Source organism: Momordica charantia (genome assembly GCF_013281855.1).
Source record: "Momordica charantia cultivar OHB3-1 chromosome 5 unlocalized genomic scaffold, Mcharantia_2.0 BLBB01000005.1, whole genome shotgun sequence".
NCBI classification, from domain to species: Eukaryota; Viridiplantae; Streptophyta; class Magnoliopsida; order Cucurbitales; family Cucurbitaceae; genus Momordica; species Momordica charantia.
This window is the reverse complement of record NW_028275163.1, coordinates 25,169,880-25,182,608: the sequence shown is the minus strand read 5'-3', so window position 1 is coordinate 25,182,608 and position 12,729 is coordinate 25,169,880. Positions and strand designations below refer to the sequence as shown.

General features: G+C 30.7%; 1 protein-coding gene across 1 annotated transcript; it reads right to left on the bottom strand.

Annotated features, from left to right (window-relative positions):
• Window positions 1-267: 267 nt before the first annotated feature.
• LOC111024033 (Protein kinase superfamily protein) lies at window positions 268-4,798 on the bottom strand. The gene is made up of 6 exons (XM_022301609.2): window positions 3,797-4,798; window positions 3,000-3,132; window positions 2,659-2,854; window positions 1,928-2,052; window positions 1,338-1,496; window positions 268-1,088 (listed from the first exon to the last, which is right to left on the bottom strand). Exons 1-6 carry the CDS (start codon window positions 4,012-4,014, stop codon window positions 798-800), a joined length of 1,122 nt encoding a protein of 373 aa, XP_022157301.1. The 5' UTR covers window positions 4,015-4,798; the 3' UTR covers window positions 268-797.
• Between the last annotated feature and the right edge of the window lie 7,931 nt (window positions 4,799-12,729).

The following is a 12,729-nucleotide window of genomic DNA, read 5'->3' as shown; positions in this document are numbered from 1 at the left end:
GAAGCATCGTCGGAGTAGAAGCTGAAGTCAAGTAGCAACGCAATGAACCATCGAAGAAAACGCACCGTTTAAGGAATACGACCTTTCGCAAAGGACCCCGAACTGAAGGAAGTTTGAAACGTCGTCCACTTATCAGAATATGGGCCTTTTTGTTTTTTTAAATACACATAAATTGTTGGAAGGAATAGATGTTTCTGTCTCCCCATTTCAATATCTCAAATATCAACCTCTACACCCTGAAATAAACTTTTCCAGACCGACAACACATGAAAAATTACACATCCAACATTTGATAAACTTAACTGTAATTGATATACATCTTAGATCGAAAGATCGAAAGGTCATGAGTTCGAATCCTCTTGCCCCAATTGTTGTATAAAAAACAAAAAATAAAATAAAATAAAAAAGTATGTTCTATATTTTGGTTTATGTATGATGTCTTGTTCAGTGTCCACAGCCCGCCAGGGAAATGTTACACTTACAGCTCCAGGCTCCATCTCCAAAATGATCTGGGCCAATAGATTTCATGAAGAAAAGCCTCTCTGAGATAATGTTAATATGAGAGTAAAATGTCACAAGTATATGTACCTCCCTTTACAACCCAAATCAACTAAACAATTCTGATAGTTCTCTATATCTCATTTATTGTTGGGTCAATGGGGGCCCCATTGACATTCTCTCTTTTCCAGATTTCATCCTATTCCTTATCACCATCTCTCAGTCCTAGAATCCGGGTAGATCAAAATGCTACCACAGGCATGTGGAAAAGAGAACAAGCTATTCAAAAATTTAACCCCTTATTGCGAGTTCTTAGCCCTCTTAGCAGCAAACAGTTGGCGAAGGAACCCAAACTTTCCTCTAGCACGAGCAGAGAACTCGGTAATAGCACCATTGCTGGTTGTTGCTGTATCTGTTGTGTCGGATGCTGGTGAAGATGGTGAAGGAGGTGGGAGTGTAAATAGATATGCATTAAGCATGCGGATGATCTGGCTGAAGCTGGGCCTCATGTTGGGATCTTCAACCCAACACGACTGTACGATAAATGCTAGATCGGCTGGTATGTCGCCTGGAATACTAGGTCTCTCTTGCTGCATTCTCAGACCATAGCATCAAATGGTTAGATATTTCGGCATAATATGACATTAAGAAAATTATGTGGCACAAATAACAAGGTTGTTTTAATGATGGGAGTAAAATTATTTACAGCATCTCAGCCATGCATGTGATCATAGAGATGGTTTGATCTGAACGATCAGGAGTCTGTGCCTTTAATCTTGCATTATATGCCATAATGAACACAAGAAAATTAAAAAGGAAAGAAATGCAACTTTTGGCACCTTGAAAGCAGCAGCATATGCAGCTTGCAAATTGGACATCCCTTCAAATGGCATTCGGTTGGTCAAGAGTTCCCATAAGACAATTCCGAAGCTGTATACATCAACCTTGTTGTTGTAATGCTTCTTCTCTCCCTGGCGCAATGTCACGGTGCTATACAACTGCAAAGGCACACAAGATAGCCAATAAAGTTTCCCTCTCCCAGAACGTAACTGTGTAAGATAAGCTGCATGCACAAACTAATCAATAATAAAGTAATCCTCCAGAAAACATTTCAACAATTCATTATACTTCACGTCAAAGATCATGCCAAAATATTTGAAATAATCAGAAGGTACAATGGAGCTGACTTCTAGAATGCTACCAGCTTCATGAAAAGTAACAAATCTCTGAGATGCCTATAATCTGAACTTGAACTTTGATGTATCTTTTAGCATTACTACAAATACACTAGTTAACAGTGCAGCAAAAAGTGGCACGTTTTACTTATTATAGACAAATTGGCATGTTTATAAATTACTTTTTGAAAATGAAAGGGGAAATTTGGTCGTGCACTCGGCTTCATTAACAAAGGTGTTAAAGAAAAACACACCTCAGGAGCCATCCAGCGATAAGTCCCTGTTTCGGCAGTCATCATCTCAGTCACAGATTCTTCTCTAGCAAGTCCAAAGTCTGCAAGCTTTACTGACCTCTGATTTGCCGTAAGCAACAAATTGTCTGCATTGCACGCCCTTCATTGATGTAAGTATCATGACATGTATGCGAAACCAGTATAACCTATTTACTCCAATTTGGAAGAGATGCATAATATAACTAATTACATGCAAAGAGCCCAGTAAAACAACACAGAATTGAAGCATGCATGCAAATCCCCATTTGAATTTGGAAAAATCGATAAATTACGTCCAGCTAAATTAAAAAGCACAGACCAAGCAGTAGCAGCCCAATAAATCTCGAGTAATGAAACATTAAATATATCAAGGCCCCAGAAAAAAGTACATATTTCTTAAAACTTACACTTCACATTCAGCATATCAATTAATATCAAATAGAAACCCATGTGCTTAAAAAAAATAGTATTAAAAGATGGTAATGGAGCAAGAAGATTGAGAAATCTTCAAATATCATCACTACACCACAGTTTGTTAATGTATAAAAAGAAGATTTAGCAAGTTAGGCCAAATCTACCAAGGCACTCGAGTGAATGAGAACAGAACCTTCGTGGATATGAAAGTTCTACATTGCATATTGATATAATTGATAATTCTACCACATGTTCTCTAACTAATAATAGCAAGTAGACAGTTACTGAGGATACCATACCAGGTTTCAGATCTCTATGTATGATCCCATTTGCATGTAGACAATCCATAGCACGAGCAATATCCAAAGCAAAGTTAATGGCCAACCGAGGGTCCAGCTGTTGCTTACGATTACTCATTAGGTACTTCCTGAGTGACATCCCTGGTAATAGTTCTGTAACTATCACCATTAGAGGATCTTTACAAGCTCCAATAAACTGCAAAGCAAATATCTTGCTATATTTGGTAAAACACAAATCATTGAATGTAAATACAGAAAGAAGTATAGAATCAGGGCTGAATATGTAATATTTAAATTTTAAAAGAAAAAGTTTCAAAATTGCTTCTACTTGATTGCCCCACCTTGACAAGATTTTCATGTTTTACTCGGGACATCATATTAACTTCACGAGCAAAACGATTCTCAAGTGCCGCTCTTTCTTCTAGAGTACTCCCTCGATGAAGAACTTTAATGGCCACAATTTGATCTCGATACCTAGAAAAATTACAAATGGACTTCACTCACTTACAAAGTCCAGTAACTTCTCACAAGTAAATTACTCTATCTGAGTGACTATTAAGTGTAGAATGTCGTGCAAGAATTTGAAGCACCAACAAAATATGAATAAAAATGAACTATCTTTGAACATCAATCTTTTACCCAAAAAAAAAAAAACGTTATAGTTCCATTGCATTTCTGATTAAGCTCTGGAACATTTTTGCTAAAGATACAAAGGTTAGAGGAAATAATAAATTGTCGACATAATGTGTTCAGTATTCATTGAGGCATAAACCATCCTTTTCAAAATCGTAGGTGGCACATACCACTTTGACGGTAGCTTCAGTGTCCCAAAAGTCGGAACCTCCAGTTACATAAACCATTATGTTTCAAACATTTCCTTAAGACAGTACTACGTGCAAATTTTAAGAGATTTTTCTACGGAATGGAGTTCAATGAAAGAATAGCAGATGCTCAGATTGGATACCTATGAAATTAAACTCATTTTGAGAACAAAATATCTACAAAAGCAAATTGCTTGTGCTACTTCGTTATTACTAAACTATCAGATTCTTCAAGCCAAGGCTGTAGAACAACAATGTTTACAGTACGGTAGCAAATAAAAAACAACAAAATTTCAGACAAATAAAATCACACTGACCTGCCTTCGTAAACCTTCCCATGAGCACCCTCGCCAATCTTCGATCCAATAAACAGTAATTTTGGGTCAACAAGAAGATTCTCATCGATCGTCAACTGTTGGGCCGTTATGGATCCATTTTGGATGACTGGTTTCTGTTCTGCCTCAATAGACTTCCTCAAAACTGGCTGCTCGATTTTCCTATCATCTCCCCCTCTATTCTTCTCGTTACAACTCATACTGCAACCTCAAATTATTCCCGAATTCCTCATACTGTTGTTGACTACAAAGCTATCCCAAAATTTACATTAACTTAACCCAATGAGTCTTTAATCATCACTCATTCACATTTCTCGGTTTCCAATCAGTAGAACACCTTTAAACCACCAAACTAAATCTCAACTGTAGTAACCATCGATACTCCGCAACGTATATGAACCATTCACAGCAGCAAATAGTTGTACAGCTGTTTTACAACTTTTCCATAAACGAAAAGAAAAACAGTCCTTTATAACAAATAAGTTATGCTCCCCACCGATCGATTTCGAATAAAACTTTTCCCCCTTTTTTCAAATCGAGAACATAGCTCCCCTATTCCGGACTCTCTTTCGTCCTGCAAAACTTCCGGAGAATCACTAGTTTCAAACTCTCCGAAGAGCCTTGCTTGATTTCAAAGCCTCCTCATCCGCCTAACCTAAGAAAAGAAACCCTAGCAAAATAAACAAACAAAATAACTTACAGTTGACGCCAAAATTTTCGAGGAAACTTTATCCGCGAGAAAGGAAAGCAACAACAAAAATCCATGGGGTCGTTATCTAAGTTGGAGTCTGAAGTTTGATTCTCATTTCCATAGTTGAACAAGCATCTATTCCCTTAAAAGACATGAAAAGGAGACGAAAACAAATAAAGTAAAGCTCTCTGTTTCTCTCACTATAAATGGCACTCTCTCTCTCTCTCTCTACCCACTGAGAAGAAAGCACTCCGCTGCGAGATAATTCCAAGCCTCTGTTCCGACGAGAACCTTGGATAATTTTAGAGTGAAAATTCAAAACCCAAAAGGAAAAAAAAAAGAAAAAGAAATAAGAGATTAAAAAATGTGTAACCAATAGTAGCTGCACACGTGGAGGGCAGAGATATAAGTCGCATGAGTGGTTTTGACGTTCTCGTTACAAGTTACAATTGCGTTAGGTGGAATTAATCGTATATGGACAAACCCATGCTACCATTCGCTTTCTATTAATATTATATATATATTTATTTTTTTTGCAATCTCTAGTCTGTACCTTCTCGTCTCGTGCCGCTCGTGTTCACAAATACCCTTTTCAAAATCTTCCTCTAAAACGGTGTTGCTCTACTTGCTTTAATTTTCATTTAATTTAATTTAAAGGTTTCTCTTTCCTATATTGTATGTTTATAAACATGATAGAAATATTTCAAATTTTCATCCTCTTTTTTTTTCCCTTTTTCTTGTCTCCATCTCTACTTTCTGAAAATTTTGGTCAATTGTGAAACTAGATTAAAAAAGAAAGTATTTATAACTAAGAACTCTGATGTATTAGATTTTTTTCCAATTGTAGATAACAAACATGCCATAAATCCCTTCCAAGACGTTTTGGCAATAAATTTTCACAAAGCTTGATGTTCATGCAATCACGTTCATGATTTAATTTATAAAAAAAAAACATATTACTACAATCAAAATACATTGAAATCTATATATACCCATTTAAAATTGAAATTAGCTCAATTGCAAAGAAATTGAGGTGATAGTGTTATTTTCTAAAATATTAATAGAAGTACAATTTTATGAAATAGCTTCTAAAATACGATTATCATTAAATTAACAATAATTGTTTCATTTTATATTAATTCAACAATTTTCAACTTATGTTCAATTGTTTTGTTAACTTTTAATTAATTATATTTATGCAAATTTTGAATCTTGTCGTATAACATTTGCGATTTTCAACACAACATTTTAACCCATTTAATTATGGCAACTCGACATTCTAAAACAGATTAAAAATAATAATAATAATGGGAGAGAGCATGTCTTAGCATTCTCCTTGCCAAACTCAACTTTTATATCAGAAGGCTATGACTGATGATTGCACATGCTCAAAGGAAAGTCAAAATAGAAATTCATGTTCTAGGGATATGTAGGAAGATTAAAGTTACTACCTGATTATTACACGATACTTACATTGACTTTACCTCTTTATTTTATTGAGCGATTAAGGAGTGAGCCTGGATGAACTAGAAGACTTCACCATCGCTTTATGGGTCATGTGGAATAAATGAAAACATATAGTCTTCAATAAAAACAAAAGTTTGATTGATCAGCCCATTGAACATGCGCTTAACTATCATGAAGCATGGAAAGTTAACTGCTACCCAATTATGCTTCCGGCACAACAAGCCATTGGACAATGGAGTATAATTCAAGGTGCAGAAAAGTAGGTGTCTCCAGATTTACCAAATTATAAGCTAAACTCAAATGCGGGGATACTTGATGGAAGAACTAGTTTTGGGAAAATCACTCCTGACACTACCTAATGAAGAAGTTTTGCTGGCTGCTAAAAGAGCTATGAATCCTAATTATAAGAGGTATGTTGAGCTTGTGGGAGCAATGACTCTAAATAAAAGGATGACTTTAGCAACTGAGGTTGGAATCCGACCTCTTTGAATAGAAATTGATTCCAAAATAGTGTGGAAACTTATTAATGGAGAAGATAGATTTGATAATGAAACTCAATTGATAATAGATTACCTAGGAAAAAAAATGCAGAAAGAGGGAGGTAGGAACCACTTTTCCAGGACACAAGAGGAACAAAGTTGCTAATACTTTGGTTCGTCCAATGAAACATTGACACTTAAAAATTTGGATCAAGAGTACCCAATACAGGCCAAAAGAGGTAGTTCCCCATTTGGATTAATTTTCTTCTTCCGTAAACTTTTTCCTACTAAAAAACAATAAATATCGGTGAATTCTCTCTTATAGTGAATATGTCGTTAATTATAATTTATGAACTTTTGTAGAGGTGTGTGTGACTCAAGAAAACATACCATTCAAATGCCAATTAGGCAAAAGAGTGAGGACAATAGTTAAAAATGATGACAAAAGACTTATGGTGTAGTTCTTAAAGAGGAAATAATTTTGAACAAATATAACCTTACATAAAGTTATATTATAAAATGTATCTATATATATATATAATAATGTTACCTTATAGTAATTTATCAGTAACATACTAATTTATTAAATAGAATAATATACATGTGAACCTAACTAATGAAGTATAATAGTGTGATATTGAAAAATTTATACTTTTTTTTTAAGTACAACATGTAAAAGTGGAGATCGAACTTACAACTGTTTAATTAGAAATATATACCAGTTGTTGGTTAGAAAATTTATAGTTAGATAATAGTCAAGATATGGCAGCAAAGCATTGGATCGTTGGAATTGCCATTTGATCAACCTGTCCGCTGATTTTCCGAATGCTCCATCGCCACCGATTAAGACTCGAGTCCCTAATATTCAAACTACTTCATTCTTTGGGTTGAATTGGGTTAGATGATTCAAATAATTTAAATCTCAATAATTTGGGGTGTAAATCTTTTCCACCTAAAATAACTTTTACTAAATAATTAACTTATTCCACCCCATCATAAAAGTATTTGAACTTAATTGGTTAAGGTTAATCAAATGACTTATCAACAAAAATAAAATGTCAATCTTTGAAACATATATTTACTTATTTTCAAATATTTAATTAAGATTAATAATTCAATTTCAATTTATATTACAAAAATTTACATTCCAAATATTACATTGAATAATAAATAACGTTACAAAAATGATTGGATGAAATGAAATTAAATATATGCATGTATAATTTTAGCAAGTAAAAGAAATTTTATTTTAAAATTAATAATAACTTCAAATTGACTTTGTTTAACTTAGATTAATTTTGGGTTAACTCGTAAACATCTAAACCTATCCATGAAATTTAATTTACTGAAACTAAATTTAATCCAAACAAGGTTATATTATTCGGATTGAGTTGATTGACAATTTGAATTCTGTTCCTTCTTTTCATATATTTATTTAGCCAAATGGATTCAATGATATGCATGATTTGGTTTTTTGAAATCATCTTCGAATTCTATGATCTAGAAATTTTGAAAACAACATTTTCATGTTGGTGTTTTCAAATTTTCAATTTGAAACTTTAAAATGTATAATTAAATTTAAAAAGATAAAGATTTTGATAGATATGTTACTTAATGTTATAAACTAATTTCATTTTTTTAAAATTAAAAACATGTAAATTATTGTATATTATAAGTTATATAATATTGCAAAATACCTAATATACAAAATTTATAATAAAATATTTTAAAACTAATTTATATTGTTTAGATCTAACTAAATATTTTGTTGGCAACTATTTTAGTTTAAAAATATTGTATACATTAAACAATATTTTAAATTGAGATTTAAATTTTTAATTTATCACTGAACACCAATCTAAAAATATTAAGATAAAATATAAAATTTTTTATTCAATTAATTATTTTCATATCACCAATTCAATGTAGTCTAACACTTTCTAACTAATGGAATTTGTTGGACATCCGTACTCACAACTAACCATCTCAATGCTTCTACACCCAACCTACCCCTAGGCCCTAACCCTAACCCCAGCCCTTTTATTAAATGCTTGCAAGATAAACTCCATTTTAAATCAAATTCAACGCCTATGTCCCACCGCTCTATTCTACTGACGACATTCTCTATCGCATTTAGGTAATTTAGGATCGGTTTGATAATTTTACAATTTATTGTTTCTTGATTCTAGTTTTCGATCGATAAGAAAAAATATTTTTAGTTTTTTATTTTTAAAAATACTTTAAAATTTGTATACAAATTTTGAAAACAATAAAAATAATATTTCTAATTTATTTTTCAATTTCTAACTTTTGTTTTCAAAACATATAAAAAAACTTTAAAAAAGCATACATAAAAATATTATTTCATCATTATTTACTTTTATACATACATATATTAAAAATTTTCAATATTCAATTTTAAAAATTAATTTTTATATAAAACTTTAAGGGTGTATTTGGTTGGTAATTTAAAAACGAGATTCAATGAACAATTGAGTTTTATTCATGTTTTTATTTTTAGTAGTAGATTTAAAAATTCAATATCAACTTAAAAAATTGTCGTAATATTTGTAAACTAGGTAACCACTATTTAGTTATTCTAAAATTTTATTAATTAATTTATTAATATATATTATAAATTTTTTATAATTACTATTTATATTAATAATATATTATGTTTTAATCTTTTAATCTTATCAAACAATTGTAGTGTATTTATTCTTGTATTTATCTTTTTAAATTTAGTTATGAATTTTAAAGTTTAATCTAAAAATACTTGGATCATATTACTAAAAATAGTTTAAAAAAACATATATGTCAATCACATATTAGAATCTGAAAAGGGAAAACAATGGACAAAATTTAGATCCTAAACTAAATCTGGTAAAATAGTTGGTTCTGATGAGAAACCTTGTTCTCCTTGTCATTAAATATTTGACAATTAAAAAAGAGAAATATCAAGACATAAATCTTTTTTAAATAATAATGAGTTGTGAAATATTTAGTGGTGAGGAGGACATCTCATGGTTGAAGAGGCAAGATTTCCGTTTTAAAAGGATAGAAAACAACGAAATATGCTAACATATTTATGTTTTTTTTCAAAAAAAAATGATAAATAATAAATAGTTACCAAGTGGGCTTTACTTTATTAAAAAAAAAATTGAAAAACGTAAAAATTACTGAACTGACCCTTAATTTCTTTGTTGTTGCAGTTTCATAAACTTCTCCATTAAATTTAAGCATACCAATCCTGCACTATTTACCAACGACCTCGCTGGGAAACACATAAGTCAACTATAATCTACCCTAAAAAGTTCAAAGAATTGAAAAAAAAAAATTGCGACTTTCAGAAATTTTAGGCTTTTTTTAATTTTAAAAAATCGATCATGTAATAAATGGAGGATGGAACGTGGAATGTCTTTAAAAATATACATGAATATATTAGTTATTAATTTATGTCCATATTGGCATTCAAATTTGAAGTTGAAACGTGTTCATATCAGTCTATTTACCAAATTAAAGTAATTAATTTTAAATCAATTATTAGAAGATCAACCATTGAAGACGTCTACTAACCAAACAGAAAAAATTGAGATTGATTCAGTTTAAATACTACTTATTTAAAATTTCATGATTTTAATTTCATCGATATGTATTGGTGGGATGAATTGAAATTGATTGATTGATATTTTGATTTGGGCTTGAGCTCCTGCCAGCCTCCAAGTTGGGATATTGCGGTTTAATTAAAAAAAGAAAAGCATGAAAATTGAAAACATCGGCATGAGGTCAAATATGTAATTTGAGGAGAAAAGGGACGAAAAATAATGATAGATATATGATATATAAAAATAGAAAACAGGGATAGAGCCAAAATAGGAAGGAAAATAAGTAAAAAACAAAGGCCGTAAACAAAGAAAGTCAGTTCCGTTTTAATTTTTATATTGGGAATTGGGAAATGGGAAATGGGAATGGAAGGTATAATGGCTTCTGACCCAAAAGAAAACGAAAGAAAAGACGGAACAGATTTGATGTCCTCTTTGGTTTTGGTACGCCTCTTCCCTCCCTTCCCTTCCCTTCATTCTCAATTTTCTTTTTCCATTTAAAACCAAAATAATAAAATATCGGTAGTGGCCGCCGTGTCATTTTCTTTTCCATAATTAATGTTTTACGTTTTTTTTTTAATTATTTACAAAGAAAGTTGAGACATTTCAGTCTCCAAATATAACTTCACCTCTCAGAATTTCCTTTTCATTTATTTATTCTTTTTTCCCAAACAAAGCAATTTTATTCCTTCACCATATTAACAAGTTGCATACGTGGTAATGGTGGACTCTCATGGAATTTCCTTTAAAGAAAAGCAATTAAACTGTTGTATTAATTATTTGCAAAAACTATTTTCATTTAAACATTAATTTCTTTTTTAATACAATAAGTGATAATAGAAAATCATGATCAAATACATCGTTGAACTAAAATTATGCGAATATATTTTTATTTATTTAACAAGGCGTAGAATCATCATTGAATGAATAGAGATTGGTATCTAATCAACAATAATTTTTCTTAAATGAAAAAAAAAATTCAAGAATTTTGGGAAAGTAAAAAGAGAGATAATTAAAGAGAAGAAAGTGGGGTCGTGGGAATCCGGAAACCTACCCTTCTGATGGTGACTATCTCTGCTCCGCTGCTTGCAAAAACAAAAACAAAAACAAAAACGTGATCAATTTATTTATTTATTTCTAAACTTATCGCTTCGCTTTATCCTTTTTTTTTTTCCTTTTCTGGGCCCACCCTCTCTCCACGCACTGGACTCGATCTTCGCTGCCCCACTCTCACTTTCACTACCCTTTTAAGTACAGAATGTAATGCCTTCTTCCAGTAATTTGATTATTCCAATATTACATTTTTAAATCACATTTAGAAACACTTTTATTTAAATCACCTTTTTTGAAAATTAATTTTAGTAGCGTGAAACAAAATATTAAAATAGTTTATATTTTAACGCTTTTATGAAAATAACCATGATTAAATCACTTGGCCGATGATTCTTATTCTAAAACTACTCTCACACATATTTTAAAAATATAATTAAAAATACTTATAAAATGGTGGCTCATTATAGACTTCTAAATGTGAAGTTCAAGAAGTCATCCGTCTCAGTTAGTTGAGGTTTAATATAGTAGAGATATTTTATTGCTATACAAAACTAACTTTTTTTTTCTGTTGTTTTCATTTCATTTAAATTTGATTCCCACAAACATTATTTTTTTTATCATTAAATTGAGTTCTTTTTTCTAAAAAATATGAAACAATATTTTTTTCATAAATAAATTAGTTTTTTTTCATACAACTTTTAATTATTTATATGACATTATTTATTAATTAATCATAAATGATGAATTGAGATAATTAATATCATATTTTTACCTGTAATCAATTTTTTTTATAAAGTTGGTATTAATATTATGATTTTAGGCGTAATTATTTGTTCAGCTTTTATGTTATAATTTATGTTAGTAAAGTTTTAAAATAACATTTATTTTTAAATTATCAACTTTATTTTCTTTTATCCGGCACTAAAAATGAATGGAAGAGTAGATATTGTTAGAGAATATATAATTTTAACTAATAACTAAATTAATTTTTTTTATTACAATAACTAAATTAAATTTATTATATTATTAATTGCTAGTATTACTTGATTGTTTCTTTTGTAGTACAAACACGTGCTACGAGGATTCGAACTTCGATTCGACTTCTTAGTTGGATATAGGTGATTGAACCACCCCTAAATTGACTACCACTTGATTGGCTAGTTGCTTAGAATATATTGAAAATATTAAATTATTAATTTGAACTATCATACTTATACCTAATTGTAAACCAACCTGATATTATCAAAACAAATATTTTAAATTAACTTGCCGGTAGCTATATAATTTTGTTAAGAAAGTAACCTTCAAAGGTTGAACCATTCCGAAAACACTAGGTTGACTTAGTAGAATTAAAATTGAAATTAGTTGGACTAATAGAGAGTCTTAATTTTAATTTTGAAGAGAGATAATATTAAAATAGGAATTGATAGGCACAAACCAAATTAGTTAAAGAAAGAATATGCTGACATATAGTACAGTACAACGCCGAGTGCGTTTAAAACTCAAAAACTATTTAATTCTGTAAAATTAATCTCAAATCATTATGAGCTATTTTTTGAGAGCACAATAGTCATTTGCTATGTTATTTATTTGGGCAAAGGAAATGAAATGGAATTCTAAATA

What these genes read in the sequence shown, in the direction of transcription:
- LOC111024033 (XM_022301609.2), bottom strand. Translation starts at nt 4,014, where the DNA reads ATGAGTTGTAACGAGAAGAATAGAGGGGGAGATGATAGGAAAATCGAG. An exon ending in ATCGCTGGATGGCTCCTGAG is followed by an intron (nt 1,497 to 1,927) that starts GTGTGTTTTTCT and finishes GTGCCTTTGCAG; the next exon opens with TTGTATAGCACCGTGACATT. An exon ending in CATATGCTGCTGCTTTCAAG is followed by an intron (nt 1,089 to 1,337) that starts GTGCCAAAAGTT and finishes CTGAGAATGCAG; the next exon opens with CAAGAGAGACCTAGTATTCC.